The sequence below is a fragment of the Aedes albopictus genome, chromosome 3 (assembly GCF_035046485.1).
Source record: "Aedes albopictus strain Foshan chromosome 3, AalbF5, whole genome shotgun sequence".
Lineage (NCBI taxonomy): Eukaryota > Metazoa > Arthropoda > Insecta > Diptera > Culicidae > Aedes > Aedes albopictus.
The window spans coordinates 2,020,607-2,046,565 of NC_085138.1; the positions used below are offsets into that span (position 1 = coordinate 2,020,607).

The following is a 25,959-nucleotide window of genomic DNA, read 5'->3' on the forward strand; positions in this document are numbered from 1 at the left end:
GACATTAGTTCCGTTATAACACAGTAGCATAAGGCGGTTGTCTTTATTTAACTGAATATCAGATATATTAAATGCTGTATATGAATTGTTTTTAATCTAGTAAATGCACGCACAACTCCTTCGTCTGGAAGACATGTTAACCCGAATCGCTCAACTCCCGACGTCCCTCGTAGCTCTTACTTCATCGTTGGCATCGCCACGGCAGCCTTGGTGTGAGAAACATCTCCCTCGCGCCACAGCTGGGTCACAGTCTTGGTCTGGGTGTAGAACTTGACTCCCTGTTTGCCGTAGAAGTGGCAATCGCCCATGAAGCTGCCACGAGATCCAGTGAAAGAGAACATCGGCAATGGGACTGGGATTGGCACGTTGACACCGACCTGGCCAACATCGATTTCGTTGACGAACTTCCGGGCGGTGGCTCCGTTGGTGGTGAAGATGGCCGTTCCGTTACCGTAAGGGTTGCTGTTGATCATTTCAACAGCTTCGTCCAAGGTGTCAACGGTCAAACAAACCAACACCGGGCCGAAGATTTCCTCAGTGTAACACTTCATGTTTGGCTGAACATCAGTCAGGATGGTTGGTCCAACAAAGTTACCGTTTTCGTAGTTTTCAACCTTAATGGAACGACCGTCCAAAATCAGATTGGCACCTTCCTTAACTCCAGACTCAACCAGCTCGTTGATTCTCTGCTTGGATTGTGGGGAAATAACTGGGCCAAGATCGGTTCCGGGAACATGTCCAGCGTTGACCTTCAATTTACGGGCACGCTCAACCAGATCTGGAATCCATTCCTTAGCTTCACCAACGAACACAGCAGTCGACAAGGCCATGCAACGCTGTCCAGCGGCACCGAAAGCAGCTCCAGCCAGCTGGTTCAGAGTATTTTCCTTGTTGGCATCGGCCATGATGACTCCGTGGTTCTTGGCACCCATATTCGACTGAACGCGCTTGCCGTTGCGTCCGGCCCGTTCATAGATGTACTTGCCGGCCTGGTCGGATCCAACGAACGAGACGGCCTTGATGGTCGGATGGTCACAGATGAAGTTGACAGCATCGTGAGCTCCGTGGATAACGTTGACGACACCTGGTGGACATCCAGCTTCGTTCAACATCTCCATCAGCATCATGGTAGCTCCGGGGACACGCTCAGATGGCTTGATGATGCTGGTGTTACCACAGGTTATGGCAACCGGGAACATCCACAGGGGAATCATAGCAGGGAAATTGAACGGGCAGATACCAGCTGTTACACCCAATGGCAGAGTGTACGAGTAGGTGTCCATGTCCTTGGCAATGTTGGACACAGTCTCACCCATTTGCAGAGAGGTAATACTGCAGCAGTGTTCAACAACCTCTGTAAGTGGTTTGAAAGAAGTGGTTAGAGATAACTTAAATACAGCACAAACAACGAGACAACTTACGCAATCCACGGAGGACGTCACCCTCGGCATCGACAAGGGTCTTGCCCTGTTCCTTGGTGATGTTCTTGGCCAGCTCGGACATGTTGTTGCGGATCAGGTGCTGCAGCTTGAACATCACCTGCTGGCGGCCCAGGATCGAAGTCTGGCTCCAAGTCTTGAAGGCTTTCTTCGAGGACTCCACTGCCGATTCCATTTCACCCTGGGTGCACTTGGGGACACGCGTGACTACCTGGTTGGTGGCCGGATCGTGCAGGTCAATCCATTCGGTGGTCTTCGAGTCCACGAACTTACCGTCGATGAACATCTTGGTCGTTGGGACCGAGGCGGTACTGTAGCTGCGCTGCAGGGCATTGCGGCACTGAAACCAGGAGAGTAGATTGAACAGTTCAATAGTAAGAAACGTAAAACAAATCAATACATAAATTTTAATAGTGTTGGTCAATTATAAAAATGCATGGATTGATATTCAACATATTTAAATATTATTTGGTAATCTAGTTCTCGCTATTTCGATTAATCTTTGAGACGGTATGGGTTCTCCGCTTTCTTCTTTCCCATCGTTGAAGTCTCCATAAAATCAAATGTACCAAAAATATCAAGCTATCTATATAGGGTATGAGTTCATCATATGCCCCTATGTTCGTCCTATTCCAAAAAAAGACGATTTATACACCGATTGTTGCCGTTATTTTTGTTATCAGCAATGCTCACTCCTCACAAAAAATACTAAAATTAAAATGTAAGCACTGCTTTAGGCAAAACTGGTAGCATATCCTCATTTTTTGGTTTTTGATTTTTATTTAAATAAGTAAGCAATATTTTCAAAATCGGTTTTCGTACACATGTAGAGTATGAATCAAGGTATTTCCTGTTTTTTTCCTATTGTGGAAAATGTTTTTCGTTTTGCAAATACCTTTTTAAAACATAATTTGGATTTTTTTGCTTAAATGGGTTCCGGTCCCCTTAAAGTTTAAGTTGTTTTGGTATTTTGCAAACCGTGTTGAGAGTAGTAATACAACTTTTTCAAAAATTATTTGAATGTTTCCGCACACTCTGTTTCCACACTTCAATACGATGATGACTAAACTGATTACTTCGTTTTTTAACAAAGTAATCCAAAGGTGCAGGAAATGTCAATGCTTGCTTGCTGCAAGGCTATTATAAACCCAACATGCTATCATAACAAACATAATTTTTGTAATAATTTATAGATTAGGTCCCATAGGACTCTCAGAAGGAATTCTAGGAATCTCAAGAGAAATTCTAGAACATATGGAGGAATTTTCGATGAATTTTATAGAAGAATTCTCGATACAGTGTGTAGAGGGATAACATGGGGATAAGCACTAGAAACAAAACCAAAAATTTCTGATAAAATATCTAGATATGTATTCTTAGGAGTAATTTCTCCCTGGCATTTCCCAAAGAATCTTTAAAGAAATATCTGATGAAATTCTCTCGAGAAATTTGTGTATAAATTCCAGAAATGTCTTCAGGAGAAATTCCTAAAAAAAAAACTCTGGAAAAGGTTTTGAAAGAATATTTCAAAGAATTCCGTACATTCTCTGGAGGAAAGGTTTCAGGAATTTGTAAGAAAATCTGTGTAAGAAGTTCAGAAAAAAAACCTCCAATTTCCAAAACAGTATCTGGATAAATAATTTGAAGAATTTGTGGAAAAAAATCCCGAAGGAATAAACAAATTTATTTATGTGAAAATACCTGAAAAAATCTGCGGAGAAATTTCCGATAAAATGTTTGGAAGAAAGACCGAGATAGCTTTATTTTTTTAGGAACCTGTGAACGATTTTTTTAATAATATCTAAGTCACGCCCAGAGCCGTAGCGTGCGGTTGGCCATGTTGGCCCCCGCCAAGGGCGTCAGAATAGAATAACTAGCCACAGAAGTCCAATGTCACGACTGTTCGTGTGACTAACATCTAGTTTGCCACGCCCTTACAGCGTCAGCAGCGGTACTAGAAGTGTCAAGTTAATTTTGTTTACCAAAACAAAGGGTCTTCTACAAGATGGGCACTTGAAAAAAGTAAATTATTGCAATCTAAATTTTTGAGAAATCGGAAGAACATAAAAAATAATCAGTCTTAGATACTTTAAACAGTGAAATCTTGATAACATTCATCCTTTTTTTTTGCCTCAGGCCTTTTCGGCGCCCCTCTGAGGCTGACGCCAATAGAAATGCACTAGAACTGCAATGGCGCTGTAGTCACTTTTCTTATTTAATTATTTTAATAACTTTATTAAAATAATTAAATAAGAAAAGTGACTACAGCGCCATTGCAGTTCTAGTGCATTTCTATTGGCGTCAGCCTCAGAGGGGCGCCGAAAAGGCCTGAGGCAAAAAAAAAAGGATGAATGTTATCAAGATTTCACTGTTTAAAGTATCTAAGACTGATTATTTTTTATGTTCTTCCGATTTCTCAAAAATTTAGATTTTTCTTAATTATTTGAAATACCACGATGTTGGGAAACTATTATTTTTTTTTCAATGACAAGGCAAAATCAATATGCTTTTGAAATACTAGTGAATGTTTCTTTCTAATGGTTCCTAAACATTCTTACTAGAGAATGTCTTGAGGTTACTTTCGAGATCATTCGTCGCATTCATTCGATCATTTTACAGCGTTGACAAAAAGTAATTTTAATGTAAAATATTCAGATGATGCTCTTTCAGTTCATACAATTGTTTATGTTTCTTTGGGCTTAAAACTCTTGTAAATCTAGCACAAAGCTTACAAGTCATATTCACCCAAAAAGCTGTTAGTGAGATGTTATTTCTATTTCCTTAACTCAAAGAATTTCTCTTGAATTCTCGAAGCATTCCCTTAGAAATTCCTCCAGGGAGGCTTTTAGAAAGTTATCTAGGAATTTTTGAAAGAATTCCTCCGGATCTTTCTTCAAGAATTTTATTGGATAATTTTCCATAGTTCCTTGAAGAAATTTCTGCAGGTATTCTTTCAAAAATATTTAAGAAATTATTTTCTTCAAGTATACCTTTAGGAATTCTTCCACAGATTCCTTCAAAAATTCTTCTACGGGTTAATACGTCTATTGCTCAATATTCATTTTATTATTTTTTCCTGGATTCATCCTGGAAAATCTTAAATGAATTTCTTTAGAAACTTTCCAAAGTTTCCCTCAGTTTTTTTTTAAATTCCTGCAAAAATATCTGTAAGGGTTACGGATTATGATTAATGATCTGCCATGGATTCCTATAGAAACTCCTCCAGCTTTTCCTTGATAAATCAGCTATAGATTATTTTAGAAATTCAACCGGTTTCCTTCAGAAAATCTTCTACAGATTCCTTTAGAAAGAAGAAATCCCACATATCACTTTGAAATTCTGCCATTTATTCCTTCCAAAATTGTTGCATGTTCATTCGAAATTGCTCCATAAATTTCTGCTAGAATTCCTCCAGAAAAATTTTCATCCCCATAGATTTTTCCAAATAAACATAAATTTGGAATTCTTTCAGAAATTTTCTCAGGTATTCCGTAAGAAAATCTGCCATTGATTTTATTTAAAACTCCTCCAAATGTTTCTGGTTTCAATCTCTCCATAGATTCCTCCAGGGATTTCTTGTTATTATTATTGTTAGCTCTTTATTATGGGGAAATTCAGCCCGAGACTGGTGCATCCCCGAGGAATTTCTTCATAAAACCTTTTAGGGAAACTTTTTCAGGGATTCCTTCGAGAATTCAGAAACTCTTCCAATGGTTCTCCACATGTTTACAGGCAGTCCTTCAGGCATATATTCAGGAACTGCTCTAAGAATTCCTGCATGAATTTTTCCATGAATACCGTCGTGCGGGGTGTCATTGGGCCAAAGCGGGGTGACATTGGGCCACTATTACGCACGTTTAGAATACGACGGGAATGCATATTATGTGCTAGACTACTAGAATACATAATTCTAAGATATTTTGCATCTACCGTTGGATTCTCTGACTTATATTGAATTCGTGGGTTAGATGGACCAATGTTACCCCCTACCCAAGCAACACACATGTTATATAAAAGTTACGACAGCGCAAGTTTTGGTTGTACAGAAGTTTATTTTACGTTATTTCAACACAATGTTAGGATTACGTTAAATAAACTTCTATACAACCAAAACTTGCGCTGTCGTAACTCTATTATAACATGTGTGTTGCTTGGGTAGGCCCAATGTCACCCCGAACGACGGTATAATTGGAAATTCTTGCTGAAATGTCTGCCGGGTTTACATCAGGTATTTCTCCGGATTTTCCTGCAGGAATTCCTTTAGTGATTCCAGCAGGATTTTTCTCCAGAGATTTCAGCAAAAACTCATATAGAAATTTCTTCAGGATTTTCTCTTGGTATGTATTTATGTCCATGATTCGTCTTATGTTTGCTGTACATTTTTTACAGATTTTCTGGGAAATATTTTGATTAAACTTTAGAAGAAACCTTTCCTAAAATTAATGGAAAATTCTGGTTAAAACAATTTAATTAATCGTTGAAATTTCTAAAAAAGATTGTTTGAGGATGTCAGAATTTTCATTAAGTGGTAAATACTCTAAGAAAGTAAACGAAACACAAAAATCCAACTAAAGAAACTTTGAAAAAATAAAATAAATGACAACGTTTTTTTTTGCAAATTAACAATGTTCAAATTTTTTTAATTTCTCTTTTAATTGTGATTTTTAACTTAAGCTAATTCTTCACACACAATGTTCAATTGCCGTGGGGCGCCAATCTGGGTGCTTGCCAAGGGCGCCATGGGACCACGCTACGGCTATGGTCACGCCACGTGTAGGACTCTTTAGAGTAAATTCCTAGGAATACTCAGAGGCATTCCCGATCTTGCTTTAGCAATCTCTGGAGGAATGAACAAAAATTCATTTGAAGAAAAATCCTGAAAGGGTTTTGTGCCGAGAAATTTTACATGAATAAAAGCTCGATAGAATGTCTGGAGAAATAGCTTCTAGAGAAAAAAAACGAAGGAACTTGAGAAACTTGAGGAAAATTCTTTAAGGTCGAATGTCTGATGAAATGTGAGATGTTATTGTCGTAGGATTCTCTGGAGTAATTACCTAAAATATTGCAGAATTTTGAATTTCTGAAAATATCCCGAGAATTTTTTTTTTATCTTTATTAAAGAGACTTTCAGCCCTCGGCTGGTTCGTCTCTAATCCCGAGAAATGTCCAAACATATCTCAGGAAGAAATCCAGAAAGAATCTCTGAATACAATTTTGAAGGAATCCTTGAATCTCAATCTTCGGAGGAAAGAACGCAAGTTGTAGGAAATTCTGTATGGAAACCGTGGGCGATTTTTCCCGGATGAATCTCTTGAGATTCTTTAGACACTATAGACGAAATAATTCCCCTAAAATCTTTGATATACATACATCTGCGGAGTAAATCCCAAAAGAAAAATCTTTGGAGGAATTATCATAGAAAGTCCGAAGGAATTTGCTAGTGAATTTTCGAAATAGTCTCCGTAGGAACTCCCAAGAATTTAAGAAGAATTTTCTTAGAAATCTCTGGAGAAATTAGGAATCTATTTAGGAACTCCTAGAAGAATCTCTGAAAGAATGAACAATTAAGCTTTGGAGATATTTCTGGAGGAAATCACGAAAATTCTTTGCTTAACAGCCCTGCTAACAAAAGTAGCTGCATAAGAGCTTATGGAGCTCAGCAGACGCATTCGGAAGAAAGCTCGTTTAAACTTTTATTCAGCACAAATGTTAGTTGGGAGATTCCGAAAGAAATCCTCAACAAATTTTTGATGGAAAATATGAAGGAATTTCCGAAAGATATTGTGGGAAATTTCTCAAAGAAAGTTGTGGGCATTTTTTTAATACACAATCTTGGGAGGAATTCGCGAATCGATCTGCAGAGGATTTTCTTAGTAATCTCAGAAGGAATTCATGAAGAAATCTGTGGGAAATTCTTAAAAGGATTGCTAAAGCAACTCCCGAAATAAACTCTTGTTGATTTCCCGTAAATATCTCTGGAGAAAGTTTTTTAAGAATGGACATAAGAATCCGTGGAGAAATTCTCGAAGCGATCTGGAACAAATATTCGTAAAAATTCTGTCAGAATTTGTAATGGAATCTATAGAGGGATTTCAAAGAAGAAAGGATAATAACCCTAGTCGTGCATTGGGATCATTATGACCCAGGAAGCATATTGAGCGTGCACTACGTCAGCGCGGTGAGCGTCAGCTAATGTACGAAGAAGGATAAATTCTCAGATATCTCAAAGGCATTTCGTGAGAGGGTGAAAAGTAAGAGAAATAATATGGGTATATACCCATGGGTATACCATGATCTAAAAAAATTCAATTTTCGAAAAATCTAGATATTTTGTTTATATATGAATATACACCTCAATAAACAAAGCATTATTCGTCGAAACTACGAAAAAACATAATTTTTCAGTATTTAAAAACAAACAAGTCTTTGTTTTGTAAAGTATAAGTTGAAATAGGCTCTTGCACCATTGGTTTTCATAATAATAGTCATAAAACTGCGAGCTTTGACTAAAGATGTAAAAAATCCTAATACAAATCAAACAAAACCAAGCAACAATGAAATTGTAACTTTTGTTGTTCTTTTTTTTTAGAACCTTTGAATATTATTTTGCAATAGCTTGATTTCATGTTTTGGCAAGCACCCACTTAGATAATGTTTACTTGCAAAAGTGTCATTCTAAATTCAACTTTAAGGACAAACGTACTGGAATCCTACATTAAAATTGCACCAGGACCTCAACTGCACAAATCTCAATAAATGAACTTCTTACAATACGGAAACTTTTATTTTGTTCTTGCTCCCATGTAATAAGCTTAAAATAAGAAAAACCTTTTTTTATAAGGTTTAGTTTATATGAGATAGGTGCCAAAGTCGGCCATTTTGGCGGCCATCTTAGGGTTCTAACAAAATTGTCCTTAAAGTTGTTTCATAAGGCATTCCCAACGCTCGTTTCAAAATTTTCTTGCAAACCCTACTATTTTATTGTGTAGGGTACAAGCACCGGGTTTGGTCAGTCTAAGGGAAATCATGTTTATAAACACAATCAAGAATCCTATATGATTATTGCCAATGTGTCAAATGAAAGGTTTCAATCTATAGTTTGTAGGAAAAGAGCAAAAATCAAGCTAATACTTGATTTTTGTATTAAAAGTGGCACTGGCCAAAATAGAAGCTCAACGTCAATTTTTGGCCATAATCTTAACTTTGGTTTCTATTTTGACCAATCACGTGTATTTCTTATGGCGGTGGCCAAATTAGAAGCACTCTGGCCAAAATAGACATATGGGAACCGAATGTTTAAGGATTTTTTTTTTGCATGTTTTACTAAAAATCTATGGTTTCCACAGCATTAATCATTATATTATATTAGAATCTAGTAGTAAAAAATAAATTTATGCTGATTTAGATCGCAACAGGTACTATGGCCAAAACACCCGACTAGTCAATACTGATGCTTATACCCTATTTTTTAAGGAATTCAATGAGTCTCCTGCAAAAAGCTTGTAAAAGTTTTAAATTTTAGCCTTACCCTAGTGCAACTCGGACCCTTGCTTTACTTTTCTTTTAAAGGAAGAATTTGTGGGTGTCCCAGAAGATGGATTCGATGCCAATTCCTCGGTTTGAAAGGCATGCGCTTTAACCATCACACAAGTGTAAGACCCAGGGAGTACCGTGATACCGACCGGACGATTGAAACACGAGGTTTTCGTTTCTGTGGCATGAATTCAACTGGTTCAATTTCTTCAGACTCTAGTTTAATTTAAAAACACTTCACTAATACTTTACTTTTGCAAAAGAAAATAAAAAATGAATAACTCTTTTAAAGAAAAACTAGAAAGGACGAGCAAATTCCTTTTAATTCTACTACTGTGCTTATCTTCGGACAGATAGGCCTATTTCGTCTGTGACTTACAGACTTCTTCAGTGTCAAGTGCTCGACTTGAGCACTTGACACTGAAGAAGTCTGTAAGTCACAGACGAAATAGGCCTATCTGTCCGAAGATAAGCACAGTAGTAGAATTAAAAGGAATTTGCTCGTCCTTTCTAGTTTTTCTTTAAAAGAGTTATTCATTTTTTATTTTCTTTTGCAAAAGTAAAGTATTAGTGAAGTGTTTTTAAATTAAACTAGAGTCTGAAGTAACAAGTTCTACTAAAAGCTCTAAAGTAATAGTAAAGTGGTTCAATTTATTCGTCAACCTCTGCATATACAGTTTTACAAATCGAGAGCATATTGCTCTGAGCGAATGCTATAAAATATATTAGGGTGAACCTTCTTGGTTCTCACATGATAACTCTGCTACAACGGACACTACAGCTGTTATCCCGTCCCGGCGATAATTAACCCTAAAAGGGATACCTGGGGTCCATTGGACCCCAGGCGCTTTCCAGAGCTCGTCTTTGATGGAACACACTCAGCGAGGTGACGAAACTGAGGCCATGAAGGTATCCCTTTTAGGGTTAATCATTACTACAGTCACTCGTATATTCCCCATCATTCTCGTCGTCACTCGCCTCCACAGATGCGTTCACAGTCCAGGGTTTCATCCTCTCCGCCGCAAAAATCGTAGATGTTCGCTTCTGGCTAAGCCTAACTCCTGGGACATCGGCAATCAAGTAACGATCGTTGCCAACAACCTTTTGAATGATGAACGGTCCCTTATAACGTGGCTCCAGCTTCTTGCTATACCCGGTAGATTGAACGTCGTTTTCTACCAGCACTAAATCACCTTCATGGTAATCTCTTGCCGGTCACCGTCGTTTGTTGAAGTACCGTTTCTGCCGTTGTTGCTCTCTCTCAATCCTCGATCGCACCATTCGATGTAGTTCTTCTGAGTTACTCGTTGGAGTTTCCACTGAGTACATCATGAGCAACTGATTCTGCATTATATCACGTGGGTTGTAACTGAATAGTAGCGAGTGCGGTGATACCTTAGTCGTGTCGTTCACCATGGTATTTAGTCCCCACTGAATCATCCGGAGCTGCATATCCCAACTTTTGTCGTCGTGTCGTACCATACATCTCACTGAGTGCAGCACGTTGCGGTTCTCGCGCTCTACCTGACCGTTAGCACAAGGAGTTCCAACTGCTATCTTGATGTGTGTGATACCCAACTGCACACAGAACTCTTCAAATTCTTTCGATGTATGTGCCGTTCCTCGATCAGTGATAATTCGTCTGGGTTTTCCGAATGTAGCAATCACATCACTTAACATTTGTACAACTGGTTTGGTCTTTGTATTCCGTACGGCCTTCAATACGACATATTTGGTAAATCCATCCACTAATACCACTATATGTTCATTTCGGAGAGTGGATCGAATAAATGGACCCAAATGGTACAGATGAACTGTATCAAATGGCACAGGTACCTTCTCTATGGGATGCAAAAGTCCTTCCTTGCTCCCAGTTTTCTTCTTTATATACGCACAATACACACACGAATCAATGTACCGCTTCAGATAGTTCTTCATTCGGCGAAACCAAAAATTTCTACGAATAGCTTCGTACACTTTATCGACACCTTTATGACCTAGTTCGACGTGGTAGCTACGTGCGATTCTCCATCGCGCACGAGTTGGTACCACCCACTTCAGTCCATCAGTACACCGTCGCATAACACCTTCTTCTTGGAGGATGTACTCCTTGTGTAGTTGTCTGCCTCGGTTGTCGACCGGGGGGGCAGATAGCACTTTCATCAACCCATACAAATGTTCATCTTCTCGCTGTAATAACTTCAGCCACTCGTCTTCACCAATGTTTATCTGCATAACACTAGCCATAGCTGGCTCCGCTACTTCTTGCACAAATTCTTCGACTGGATTTCGGCTCAGACAGTCAGCATGCTTCATTTTCTCTCCCTTGCGATGCTCAAATTCATAATCATATTTTTTTTTTATTTTTTATTTTTTTTTTTTGAAGAGTGACCAGGTCGAGCTGCAGGACAGCTGATAGCAAAGCCTGGACCCTTTCCCAACTTTCCCCCTACTAGGACTAATACTCACGATGGACTAGACGATGTCGTCAACTTGAGCAAAGTGTGTAGTAATTAGCATTAGGTCGTAGTAGTTTTTAAAAATACTGTTTTTAACTTTTCCCATCGCACTAGTGTTTTGATCGAATGGAAGCTCCAAAGATGATTTGATAATTGAACAATATTTCAATAATCGAAATTCTCCGAGGTCACTGGACAACATTCAGAGATAAAAAAGGGTGTCTATGTCTATGTTAACGCCTTCAGAGTACTATTCTTAAGAAATATACAAAGAGCAAAAAGAAAAAAAAATGTGTCGTAGCTAATTTTTAAAGATTTGATTTTTCTGAAAATTATTCGAAGACAGCTACCAGAACTAGCGTTTTTAGCCGATATGGGCAACTAGTTTTTCTGACAGCTTCCCCAAACAATAATCAGATAATATCCTCAGTTATTTTATAATACATTCTGAAAATTATTTCAAACTGATTACCAATAGTGTCAATAACCGATGTTAGTCATTGACAGCACCAGCATCATCTCCAAATAACTCTCATATTAGTGTCAGATAACACTTTTTGAGCTTCCATTCGATATTGTAAAGAAATTTGTCAAACCCTATTTGTCAAAATATAGTCAATAATGTATCAAATTGTGTTTCTAATTTCGCTAGTCGTCTTCTGCATATCTATGATCATCTCAGTCCAAAGTAATATTATATCCATCGTAACCCTTTACAATGTCAACCGTCCTAAGTCCTAACTTAATTCCTGCTTTTTTTGATCAGTGAAATAATACCGTCTAAGATATAAAAACAAAAAAGTTCAGTCAACTGATTTTTGTCAAAAATAAAAATGATAATGATTATTTGTCAACTTTTATAAATTCACAAAACCCATAAAAATAAGAAATACAAATACAAACTCCTATAATCAACAGTTTTATCTTTACCTAATCAGTCCATAATTTTCTAATTGTAATGAATCTAATCTGTAAGGCTGTAAGTCAACTTATCCTAGCGTCCCCTGTCCTGTGTACTAACGAATTCAAGTAACGAATGATGAGTGTAACGCAGAGACCTCCTCTACCCACTCTTGCGTTACGTTAAATTTAACAATTATTGTTAAATTTGAGAAAATTCAAAGAATGCAAAGATTAGGTCTATGCAAGCTGAATTATAATTTATTTTTGACTTGTGATAAATGCACGACGGATACTCCTTTGGTTCCCATTAGCACTTACGGCGATTCCTTCACTTGCGCTCAACTCGTGAACTAGATATATCTAGCTCAAAGTCCAAGCGGTGGTGAATGAACTGGCGCTAAAGTGCTAATGGGTTAAGCCCTCCCATCGCGTCAAGATCGAATATCCAGGGGGAGGGAAATTCATAATCATATTCCAACAATTTCAATAACCACTTCCCAACTACAGGCAACATATTCTTCTTAGTCATAGTCTTCTTGACTGCCTCGCAATCAGTCACAATCTTCACATGACGACCTAACACATATTTTCGAAAACGTTCTACGGACTCCACTACAGCTAAGGCTTCCAACTCGTAGCTGTATTTCTTGCACTCAGTTAACGACGTTTTCCGACTAAAGTAACTAATCGGGTGCAGACCATCGTCCATACTCTGTAGTAGTATGCCCGATAAGCCATGTGAGCAGGCATCTGTATGCAACTCAATCTCTCGCTCTGGGTCGTACATCACTAACACTGGCCGGCTAACCAACATCACTTTTAGTTTATCGAATGCCGACTGCTGATCGTTTCCCCACTGAAACTCAACGTCCTTCTTAGTCAGTCGTGTTAACGGTTCAGCTAAAATGCTGAATTCCTTCACAAAGCGTCTAAAATAGTTTGCCAAGCCGAGGAATTCCCTCACATTTCGCACACTTGTTGGAACCGGAAATTCTTCGATAGCACAAGTTTTCTCAAGCCCGGGCCGAACCTCACCTTCACTGATTTCGTAGCCCAACAGATTCACTTTCTTCTTCAAAAACTGTGTCTTCTCAAGATTCACTGTTAAACCGTTGTCCGATAAGGCATTCAGGAACAGCTCGAATTTCTCCATCACTTCCTTCAACGTTTTTCCTCCAAATGTCACATCATCTAGGTATGCAACAAATCCTTTGCGACGCAGTGGCGCAACTACTGCATCTATCATCCGCTGGAATACTGCGCTGCCGTTGGACAGCCCAAATGGCATCTTCTTATACTCGTAGTGGCCTACTGGTGTGGAAAACGCAGTGTATTTACAGCTGGTCACCGTTAACGGAATTTGATGATATCCGCGGAACAAGTCAATTGCCACGAACAAGCGACCTCCCACCAATCTATTTAAGCAGTCCTCGATAATTGGGTTGTTTAGTGAATAAAATATTGCTATTTTCTATAGCCTAATCGAAAGAGCTCATTTTTCTGAGTATAACGTGATTTTATTGGATTTCAATACCATTGTTTTGATGGTTAAATTTACCAAACAGTTTTAATTTTCGTGGATAGAATGACAGTTCAATCGATAAAATGACAGTTCGACCCGAACAAAAAAATTTCCCCATACAAACTTTAAATGCATTTTAAAAATAGTTCCCGGACTCCAAAAATTATGAAATTTTGGATTTCGACTAATTTTAGGGCGGAGAATCTGATTATGGAATAATCTGGATACCCCTAAAGAACCCAATTGGCATCGGCCACTTATTTTTAATCATCTTCGCATTGATTGCACGGTAATCTACGACCATGCGCCAATCTCCATTCTTTTTCTTCACTAGCACGGTCGGACTGTTGTATGGAGATTTAGACGACTGGATGATGCCTGCCGATAACAGATCTTCAACGGTATCTTCCACAACTTTTTCTCGAGAATACTCCATCGGGTATTGTTTGATGTACACTGGGTTTTCATCTATCAACTCAATATGCATTTCACAGTGTTTAGCAGTGCCCATCTCCTTATAGTTCTTCGCGAAGCAATGTCGGTATCGGTCTATCACCTCCAACACCATCTCACGTTCTTCGGGTCCACCATCCACATTGATTTCCTCTGCTAATATTGGTTCGTATGCCCGAATGTTACACATGTTAGGTTGCAAGCTACTACTACTCGTCTCCACCAGTGGCTCCTGTGAGAGCACTGTCGAAAGAGGTTCATCAACAGGAATTTTCTCAATTCGCACGCTTCCCTTTTCTTTGATGAATCGTACATCATCTCGATCCAGAATGTCTCGTCCGATTATCACTGAATTTGCCTGCACGTTGTTCGGTAGAACTAGTAATGTCACTTCCATCAGCAGTCCGTCCACTTCTATTTTTTCGAAACTACGTTCCTTCACTTGCACTCTATTTCCACCAAACCGTATCAGCTCCATGTGATATTCTTCAAGGTTGCTCAAAATTTCACAACAACCCTTCTTTATGGTGGTAACTGCAGAACCACAATCGTACAGAGCATCAACACAGCGATCCCCAATTTTGACTGTCTTAACGTAATTGCTTTTTTGCCGAATCTCTTGCATCACTCTGGGCGTCGACTTCTTCACTGGGGATTTATAGCAGTTTTTCGCGAGATGCCCCTTCTCACTACATCGAAAGCACTCCACATTCGTAGATGGTCGGTAGCTCTTCTTCTCGTTACACGTCGCGGCTACATGACCCACACCTCCACATCGACAGCACTTGATACCCGTCCCAGTTTCTCCTTTCGTTACCGACTTGGACGTAGACCCACGAGACGTGTCTGTCGGCTTCAGTAGATTTACTTCTGCCAACCACTTCAGTTGTTTCAGAAGCTCAGGTAGAGTGTCCACCTGCGTAATATTCCCAAGACGACCTTCGAGACCCGAAACTATGTACTTGATCGTGGCCTGATCGGGTAGCTTTCCTTTTCTTCCCAGCGCTACATGGCTGTAGAAATAGGTCTCCAGACTTTCTCCTGGTAGCTTCTTCCGGTTCATCATAGCTTGGTGAATACTCACTACGTCCACCGAAGTAGGAAAGTCTTGAACCAATTTGGCTTTGAACTCGGCCCAGTTTCTAACAGTCGCCCCGGTGAACCAAATCTTGGCGGCCCCCTGCAGATTCACTATGCCACACTGCAGCATCCACGCATCATCTCCATTATACAATGCAGCAGCCTTTGCAATAGACTCGATCCATTGTTCTGCAGTTGGCGTGGTGGGCACATCAGGGTCAAACGGAACTAAAATGTCCTTTACATCCCGTATATCGAATCGACGCACATTTTGCACAGACATCTGTCTTAACGCGTCGACTAACAACCTAACCGCATCGTTATCCATAGTATCGGATGTACTATCACTTTCGCGTCGCTTATACCGCGGATCCTGTGCGTTTAACTTTTCAAACTTCTGGCGATCTGATCGACTAGCTCTGTCCTTGGAGCTTTCCCCTCACAACAAAGTTTCAATCAGGTCACTTGCCCCCGTACTATGTTCTCCGGTCGCGTCCGTATTGACGGCAGAAGTTCAGGCGGACTAGCGGAAGCTTCTCTGGTCGTTTCGGACACGGAACGAACGTTCGGTTACGCGGAAATAATATCAAAAAGGTAACTTTATTAAATAACTCGTCTTGGTCGGAAAACACGTTTTACGATTATGATGATGCAATCGATATCTGTCAATGTTGTTGGCGGGGTGCCAAGGTGCGTACTCACGCAAGGTACGGCTACGGTTGTTTGTAGCAGGGTTTGTGTAAAAGAGGTGAGGAGCGAGCAGTGCACCCGTCCGACACTCCCCCTCAATGCGATGTCCTCACTGATCTTCGCCAAGTCCTAGCATCTTGCGAAAGGTCTGATGCTTCTGTGGACCGAGCGGCTTTGTAAAGATGTCTGCCAGCATTTGATCCGTTGGGCAATACTCCAACACGACTTGCCCCTTAACGCACAAATCTTGCACGAAATGCTCGCGAGTGTTGATATGCTTTGAACGCCTGTTGCTCCTCTCGGTTTTAACGAAAGCAAGACAACCCTGGTTGTCCTCCCTAACCACGGTCGGTCGGTCCTGCGTTTCGCCAAGGTCGATCAGCAACTGTCGAAGCCATATTGTTTCTTGGCATGCCTCGCTGAGGGCATAATACTCGGCTTCCATAGATGACAACGTTACACTTGATTGGCGGCGGCTGGTCCAGGAAATTACGCCACCACCGTACGCAAACACAAATCCGGTCGTTGACTTTCTAGTGGACAGATCGCCTGCCCAGTCGGCGTCGGAGTATCCAACCAGATCCCCTAGCTTGAGGTACCACTCCTTTGTCCCTTTCAGGAACCGCAGGACACGTTTAGCGGCAGTCCAATCATATTCCGTTGGCTCCGCAAATTTTCGGCCGAGGATGGCCGCAGCAGCAGCGATATCCGGCCTGGCTATGACTGCTAGGTATAGCAGCCCACCAACGAGACTACGGTACACAGTAGGATCCTCCAACGATGCACTCGTATCTTCCGTCTTCACATGTCCAACGTCCATAGGGGTTTTGGCCTCCTTCGCTTCTGACATTCCGTTTCGTTCAAGCAGCTTCTCGATATAGTTCTTCAACCTTACGTGGTAGACTCCCTGCTTCACAACGATCTCCAACCCGAGGAAGTGTCGCGGTTGGCCCAAGGACGTTAGGTCGAACTCCGCACTGAGATTTTCAAAACACTTCTTCAGTTCCGCTTCAGCAGACGACGCCAACAGTATATCGTCGACGTAGACGATCAGCAACACTCTGACTTCTCCTGCTAGCTTGATGTACAGACAAGGGTCCGCACTCGATTTCTTGAATCCGTATCTCAGCAACACGTCCTGGAGTCTCTTACACCAACACCGAGCAGACTGTCGAAGCCCATAAATACTGCGTTTTAAACGGCACACTAACTCTCCCTGTCCCCGCTGGGAGTACCCCGGCGGCTGCCGCATGAAGATCACTTCGTTGAGGCTTCCGTATAGGTACGCCGTCTTGACGTCCAGGTGACGGACGGCCAGGCTCCGCTTCGACGCGATCGTGAAAAAGGTACGCAAGGTTGCTTGCCGGGCTACGGGCGCAAAGACTTCCTCAAAGTCCTCTCCGAAACGTTGGGTGTGACCTTGAGCGACGATTCGGGCTTTGTATTTGACGATTTCGTTCTGTTCTTTGCGCTTTATCTTATACACCCATCTTGAACCGACGGTTTTCCTTCCTTGGGGTAGCGGGACGAGCTCCCACGTTCCGTTCCGTCGATGGGACTCCATCTCCTCATCCATCGCCAAACACCATTCCCGTATCTTCACAGCTTGCTTGAAATCCACCGGCTCGTTCACGGCACACGCCGCAACTCCTGCAGTATCCAGCTCGAAGTCCTGTAGATAACGAGGAGCTACACCTTTATTCCGTCTTTCAGATCGTCGCATCCCTTCCTGGGGTTCGTCCGCCGGATCGGCTTCGCCACCGACAGCCCCTTCTTCTCCTTCTGAATCTTCGGAATCTTCATCCGGGACCGAATCTGGAATCGCTTTTACTTGGTTTTCCTTTTCCTTGGAATGTTGTTCGTCCGGTTCCACACCTGTCACAGGGAATTCCACGGAAGACGAACCGTTGCCGAGTTCTACGAAGCGGGCATCACGACTCACTACGATGTTGTCCGTTCCTGGCACTAGAAAGCGATAACCTTTTTGATCCATGCAATACCCGACGAACTTCAGTTTACGGGCCTTGCTATCTAGTTTTCCCCTTTTGACATCCGGCACGTGGACGAAGGCTTCGCTCCCGAAGATGCGGATGTGACTCAAATCAGGCTTTCTTCCCCACCAAAGTTCAAATGGTGTCTTCTGGAGCGAACGTGAAGGAAGTCTGTTTTGGAGGTATGTAGACGTCAGAATTGCTTCCCCCCAGAACCTTTTCTCCAACCCAGCATCAATCAACATGCACGTTGCCATTTCCGAAAGAGCCCTGTTCTTCCGCTCGGCTATGCCGTTTTGCTGCGGCGAATACGGCGTGGTGAATTGAGGCTTGATTCCCTCCTGCTTGTAGAAGCGACGCAGATCATTGTTGTCAAATTCCCCGCCCCCATCAGAGCGGATCACCTTGGGCTTCCTGTTGAACTGGGTCTCGGTCCACCGCACGTACTCCTTAATACAATCTGCGGCTTCCGCCTTGCTTTTCAGCAGGTAGGTCACCGTGAACCTGCTAAAATCATCAATGATATTCATCACATACCTGTTACCATTCGGCGTCTCGTTCCTCATCGGCCCACACAGGTCGGTGTGGACGATGTCCAGAATCTGCGAAGATTTCCGTTCCGTGACAGGTGGGAAAGGCAAACGAGCAGATTTGCCCTCCATGCAGCATTCGCAGACGAGCTTCATGCCGCAGTCGACGACTTTCACCCCAGTTGCGAGCTTCTCCTTATTCAAGCGCTCCACCGCCGCCCAATCGCGGTGGCCAAGGCGCCTGTGCTATTGGTGCTGGCAGTTTGGAAGATGTTGACCCGATGCACTTGCCGCAGACTCTCTCGTCTTCAGGTAGTAAACACCACCGTTGTAACGTTTAGTTTTGTAAATTGTAAAAATTAGACTACTCGAGAATAATTGATACCTGCTCCGCGAACTGTGAATTGCATAACCCTGCTCTGCACGAGGCGATCACTTGAATTCGTCGAAAAATCCCATCATATTCCCCTTCATTTCCGCATGTGACAAAGCTACACACATACACATGCACCATCTTTACACATCAATGTGATTGCGGCTCGGCAAACTAACGAAAGGAGGTGCAGGAGAGGCGAACACGATCGTTCCACGGCGAAACAATGAGCAGCTCTTGGAAACACGATTCGCCGACTTCGGCATGATCATCAAATGAGAGAAGAGCGAAAACTTCGCTGAAAGCCATCTCACACATCAGCTTCGTCGGCTGTGGTACTTGTTTGTCGGGAAGAACGAGTGCGCGATCGCGATCTAGAAAGATCAGTGGTCAGTGCCTATCCAGCTAGCGCTAAGGACAGCATGCAACGGTGCAGCCTCCGGTCTGGCTATATTTGATCTCGTTAACACTCGTGAGGATCGATGTCTTGTTACCTCGAAGAACAATAGTGCAAGGTGTGTGTACCGTCGGCGAAAATCATAGGAAGTGCCACTCTATCATGAATCAAACCGCGAGACGTCTTTTGCTGGATTCGACGGCACCCCATCGGCATGCAGATGAAGGTGATCGCCGTGTGCTAGAAGGATGCCAAGGAGCGAGGAGTGGACGGGCGTTGATATGCCCCAGCGTGGTAATCGTCGGTGCATGGTGCCAACGGCGATACTCAACGACAGTGAAGCACGTGCCGAAGAAACCTTTTGTGCAATTTCGAAAGTGTGGGCATGATCGTAGCTAGGGAAGAGCTAGGTAGGATTAGGTTGCGTCAGAAGTAGGATGATAATAAATCTGTTAAAATGAGTCATGGCGTCTTATTATTTTGTGGATGAAGAAAGAACTGTAACACCGTAGCGGCACCCCGTTGCCACAACGGAACCCTTCTCACTCACAACCCGACAACCGTCACTGTCAAACACCACACTCATTTTCTTCTGTGCCAGTTTCGTCACTGAAATCAGGCTCGAGGCCAGTGCCGGGTACTTAACCTCGCTCATCGAAATCGTCACAGCATTTTCTTCGTCATCGACCCCGAAGATGACACCACTGCCTTCGCCCATTATCTGGGTCTTCTTTCCGTCAGCTAGGGTGATCCACCCACCCTCGAACTCGCGCAGCGACGTGAAAAACGAACGATCCGAGGTCATATGGGCGCTTGCCCCACTATCGATCAGCCAAAGCGACGTTTTCTCACTACCCGCTTTGAACGCGACGAATTTCTGTTCATCACTGGCAGCTTTTGCCTTTGAACTACCGCCGGCACCGGTTTTCGACGAACTGTCACCCGATTTCTTCTCGGCCGCGAACTTCCGGCAGTTGCGTTTTAAGTGCCCGACCTTCTTACAGAAGTGACACGTTCTGTTCTCCTTCTCGCGCTTGTTTTCGGAAGACCACATAGCCTTCTCCCCCTTGCTGGATGCACCTTCACGCTCCAGACGACGGTGGTATTCGTCTGAGAGCTTCGATTTGACGGTATCAATTGTCAGGTCATCGTCCGACCGAGAGTCAAGTGCCGTCACAATACCATCAAACGACGGAGGGAGGCTCCGAAGTAACATACAAATTTTCACGTCTTTCTCGAGTTTTGTTCCGGCTGCATCCAACCGGTCGAAAAGATCATCCATCTCTTGCAGATACTTTTCGAGATCGCCGGATTCCGGAAGGTTCGTAGCACAAAGTTTCTTGAGCAAAGAAACGCGAAGCGATCGCGTTGTCTTCTCGTGATACGCCTTGAGGGTATCGTACACTTGTCGCGCGAATTCACAGTTCTTCACAAGGGACAGTTGACTGTCCTCCAGCAACAACACTAATGTAGCCTTTGCTCTGCGATCATCGCGATTCCACTCTACCGTTTTCTCTTCCGGAATATCTTCCTCCACCACTCTCCACAAATCATCGCGGGTGAGCAGCATCCGCACCTTTATTTTCCAGGTGGACCAGTTCGTTCCGTTTAGTTTTTCAACGGAGAATTTCACATCGACCATGTTAACCTCACTTTTCACGCGCACGAAAACAAACACTCTTCGCCGGGTGGCGGAATTCCAGCCGCATGTACTGCCACAGTACTCGGCACGAGAGACTCGTCACTCTCAACAATGTCCGAACGCGAATCGACTTTTCACTCCGAAATTTCACACCGGCGCGACCAGCTGCGGACCATAACCTGACGGCAGAAGTTCAGGCGGACTAGCGGAAGCTTCTCTGGTCGTTTCGGACACGGAACAAACGTTCGGTTACGCGGAAATAATATCAAAAAGGTAACTTTATTAAATAACTCGTCTTGGTCGGAAAACACGTTTTACGATTATGATGATGCAATCGATATCTGTCAATGTTGTTGGCGGGGTGCCAAGGTGCGTACTCACGCAAGGTACGGCTACGGTTGTTTGTAGCAGGGTCTGTGTAAAAGAGGTGAGGAGCGAGCAGTGCACCCGTCCGACACGTATCACCTATCAATTGCTCAGCCACGTTTCTGGAAATCTCTTCCAACTTCTTATCGTGATCACTCATCACAACCGGCAAATTCCGAACCTATTCAACTGGCCCATTTGCCACCGCGAAAACGCATGCAGATTTCGCAACTCAAGACTTTACGCGCGAATGGTACTGATCCTGTCTACAGAATTGTAAGACCCAGGGAGTACCGTGATACCGACCGGACGATTGAAACACGAGGTTTTCGTTTCTGTGGCATGAATTCAACTGGTTTAATTTATTCGTCAACCTCTGCATATACAGTTTTACAAATCGAGAGCATATTGCTCTGAGCAAATGCTATAATAGTTATTTATGCAATGAGTTGCAAAAAGATGATTTTTTCAGCACGAGTTGTACATTTATCCAACGAGGCTTGCCGAGTTGGATAAATATTACGAGTGCTGAAAAAATCGAGTTTTGCAACGAGTCGCATACAAAATTTTATGCAATGTTTTTTTTTTCATAATGCAACCCATTTGAGTTGCATAATGTTCATTATGCAACCCAAATGAGTTGCATTATGAACATTATGCAATTATTTTTCATTATGCAACTCATTTCAGTTGCATAATGAGCCTGTATGGAAAAGTAGGTCATTATTATACTGGAATGAGACAGATAAAACTGAAATTATAATACTGAATTGCATAAAATATATTAGGGTGAACCTTCTTGGTTCTCACTTGATAACTCTGCTACACAAGGTCTTTTTCTTAGTTTTTTTATTCAAACCGTTTTTTTTAAACAATTAAGAATTTAAGTAAAAAGAAAATCGGGTTAAGTACTGTTCATTTTAATTCCACGAAGTCGACTGAGTCGAGTCAAGTACGAGACACTGAAGACGACCTTACAGTTGAGGTCGAAATACGTATCTGTCAAAGGATGCAAATTCTTAGTGGAATCAAAAGGAACCGTACTTAACCTGATTTTCTTTTTACTTACAGGTTTTCAACTAACACGACAAGGTTCATCATCATCATTTATTCAGTTTTTATTTTTATAAAATTAGAGGCAAACTTGTTTTTTTTATATTGTTACCACTTTTAAGGTATCCCATATACGTTACCAATGAATATTTTGACAAAAAATTCCTGTATGACAATGACCTCCTTATTGTATCCTATTCCAAAACAGTTTAATTCAATAGGATATTTCATTAAAAATCACCAAATACCGCAAAAAATGAAATCTCGAATTTTTTTTTGGGTCATACTGTTTTAGAAAATACTGAAAAACTCACAGATAAACATTTGGACGAATGCAGCTTGAACTAGGATCTAGTGAGACCTAGAAATTTCACACTTTAAAGAATTTTTAGGACAGGGAACTCCAAGAGATGCGCTCGGAATTATAATTAGATAAAAAAAAGCCAAGAATAGTAACTTGTATAAAATATTTAGTAGATTTACAGAAGCCACTCAATAATCAGTTCATAAAAAAGAATGATTTATTGTTTTAATATCAACAATCATGACTGTCCAAAAAATTAGTCATTTTTCAGGAACGAATTAAAAGCTAATCTTGAAAATTTACAGAATATAGCTTTTAAAGGCCCATATAGCCGAGGCGGTAAACGCACGGGTATTCAGCATGACCATGCTGAGGGTGACGGGTTCGATTCCCGGTCGGTCCAGGATCTTTTCGTAAAGGAAATTTCCTTGACTTCCTTGGGCATTAAGTATCTTCGTGCCTGCCACACGATATACGCATGCAAAATGGTCATTGGCAGAGGAAGCTCTCAGTTAATAACTGTGGAAGTGCTCATAGAACACTAAGCTGAGAAGCAGGCTTTGTCCCAATGAGGACGTTACGCCAAGAAGAGAGAGAGAGAGCTTTTAAAATTCTCCTCCAAAAATAACTATTTTAGGAATTTTTCCGACTCTTCGATTCTTCTCAACAGTGGAAAATTTTGCTTTGGTTTGTATTTTTGATTCCTCATAAAATTTGCTTATGATTTCACCCTTGGGATCTTTTCGGCGTATCGGTCGTCTCGTAAAATCAAAAACTACAGTTTGATTTGTTTCTCCAAATCCAAAGTAGGAATAAAGCGAACGATCAGATAAATTGGTTTTAGGAAGCATTTGTTAATTTAATTAAAAAATCGCAATTTCGTGTGGATGTTGATCTAGTTTTTAGAACGTTTATCAACTGAAATGGCGCATCGTAAATACCACGTAAATATGCGTTTACGTACAACAGCTGCTATTTACTACAGTAGAACCTCCATGAGTCGATATCGAGGACTGATGGTATCAACTATGCTCAGGTTATACTAAAAAAAACAAATGTGTAGGCTAGAATGGCGGAGTTTTAGAAAAGTTGTTGCTGTTGTAGATCTCGAAATTTCGACGACCCGAATCTTCAATATCGATTCCATGCGGTTTGGCTGTAAACAGAATACAGCCAGGAAGGGTTCAGGGCGTAGAGTTTAATTCATACACTGCGCTCCGTATTCAAATTGATTGCCTTAAGTAAGCAATTCAAATGTGCCTCGTCAGTTACAACTGCGACTGGAAGCAAGGTCAAGCACCCATACCCGTGATATATCGTTGCATAACAGCACCCTCCTCCTTCCTGGGTACATATTACGGTGCAGCGAAGAGTGTGATGTTCCTAATTAATTCAATCAAATTGTTTTCGATCCATACGACTACTGCGTGGTAAGAATTCAAAATAACTGGTTGCTAAGATTCTATTGTGTCGTCACAATTGCTACGAGAGTAAAAAATATTATGGCATGCGTCAAACGCCAGCTGTTGCTGAAAAATCATTACCTCCAACAGAACGTTATCAGTGTTTGACATCCCATCTTGGCTCACATGTTCCGATGTACCGAAATTGATGAAAAAAATGGAAAATATATATCTCTCTCCTATATCGAAGTAGGCCTTCGTCTAATCTAATACCATGTTCAAAATGATAAAATCGAGTATCTAGTGGTGCTTACAGGCCTAGTCTAACGCGAATATTTATCTGACCTTGAACTCAGACCAGTACATTGCCACGAGGAGAACCAAAATCGTACGACATTTGGGAACTTATACTCAAAAAAAACTGTTCTATAAATATTCTTCACACAAACCCATGTCTCCGACCGGGAAACAGTGAACTTGCGGTATTCCAAAATGCTGCGTTACATAATTCGTCTAAATTTATGCAATATTCTGCGTAACTTCACGTCCAACACTGACTGATCTACGGCTGCACATTAATTTACATACCTCCACTCCTAGCAATCTGACTAGAGCCATTTTGTTGCACCGTTGAATCTCTAGTTGAAACCAAAATCGAATATCCACTCAAATCCGGGAAAACGCCGTGTGCCGCACCGCCACCTGGGATGATAATTGGAAAGGAACTGCGCCAGCGAACGGAGACGACGACCGGCCAGACCCCCAATTTTGTGCGAATTGTTGTTGTGATAGTATATAGTAGGCGCGAGCGCAAACTTTCCTCTCGCCTCGCGGTTCAGCTCAAGCGGCTCTATCGTCAAAACAAGTTTTCGTTGCTATACGCCGATCTACAGTATTGGCCAGTTTATTTTGAACTATTGGGATATTTTCATACAAAACGGTTAATTATTGTTAAAATTAGCTCATTAGCAAATTGCCAGGAAAAACTTATTCTGAATTCATTTTTTTTATTATTTTTAGCATTTTTTGTATTCGGATTTAATAGCTATTATTACTCATTATTTTTTTTATTGTCCAGATTTTCAGCCCACCGCTGTTAATCTAGGAAGATTTGAAATTGAATTATCCTCAGGACAGCAGAATATTGAAAATGGTGCTAAAAATTACTAATGAAACTCTACTGAATATAACAATGAGGCCATAAATTTAAAAAAATATATATACAGACAGGCTATAGCATGCTTATCGGTTTATTCTACATAGGGTGAACATAGGCGAAACTACCGGGGGTGCCGGGGTTGCCAGGCACCCCCTAGAATTTGAATGCATCGCTATGAGATATGGGGCGATGAATGATGAATGGATGAACTCATGAATATTTCTTTGTAGTGCACCCCCTGACAAAAAATCGTAGTTTCGCCCATGAGGGTGAATCGCCATTATGATTATTATTATTGTTATGTTTAGTTGCATTATGTTGGTATGTTTATTGTTAGTTCTAATAAATTCACGGACCTAGTGTGATGGTTAGAACACGTTAATATAGATAAAAAAATAAAGTTGGCCTTTTTATGAGAAAAATCGGAAATGCACTGGCTAACACTGTAACACAACCGGCTGTCGAGGGTGTCGTCGACCAATGGTTTTGAATGTGTGCTCAGTTCGTTGATGACGAGACACGGCTACTTGCCCACCCGGCTTACTGATAAGCGAGTATGCGACGAGTGTGAATTGGTAAAAGTGAGAAAAAAACGGTGTTAGAAATTCTCGTATGTATAGATGTGTCTTATGTATGTGTATAAACTCTTTGAAAACTTGATA

At 41.6% G+C, this 25,959-nt stretch overlaps 1 protein-coding gene across 1 annotated transcript; it reads right to left on the reverse strand.

The window, feature by feature from the left end:
- Nucleotides 1-8: 8 nt before the first annotated feature.
- Nucleotides 9-24,929, reverse strand: LOC115262194 (probable methylmalonate-semialdehyde/malonate-semialdehyde dehydrogenase [acylating], mitochondrial). Its single transcript, XM_029864538.2, has 3 exons — nt 24,727-24,929; nt 1,422-1,779; nt 9-1,354 (listed from the first exon to the last, which is right to left on the reverse strand). The coding sequence occupies exons 1-3, from the start codon at nt 24,754-24,756 to the stop codon at nt 177-179; spliced, it is 1,566 nt and encodes a 521-aa protein (XP_029720398.1). The 5' UTR covers nt 24,757-24,929; the 3' UTR covers nt 9-176.
- Nucleotides 24,930-25,959: the final 1,030 nt, after the last annotated feature.

Excerpts from the sequence above, each read along its gene's own strand:
- LOC115262194 (XM_029864538.2), bottom strand. The coding sequence starts at position 24,756 with ATGGCTCTAGTCAGATTGCTAGGAGTGGAG. Across the intron at positions 1,780-24,726 it reads TCAGATTGCTAGGAGTGGAG|TGCCGCAATGCCCTGCAGCG; the intron begins GTATGTAAATTA and ends TCCTGGTTTCAG. Across the intron at positions 1,355-1,421 it reads TGACGTCCTCCGTGGATTGC|AGGTTGTTGAACACTGCTGC; the intron begins GTAAGTTGTCTC and ends AACCACTTACAG.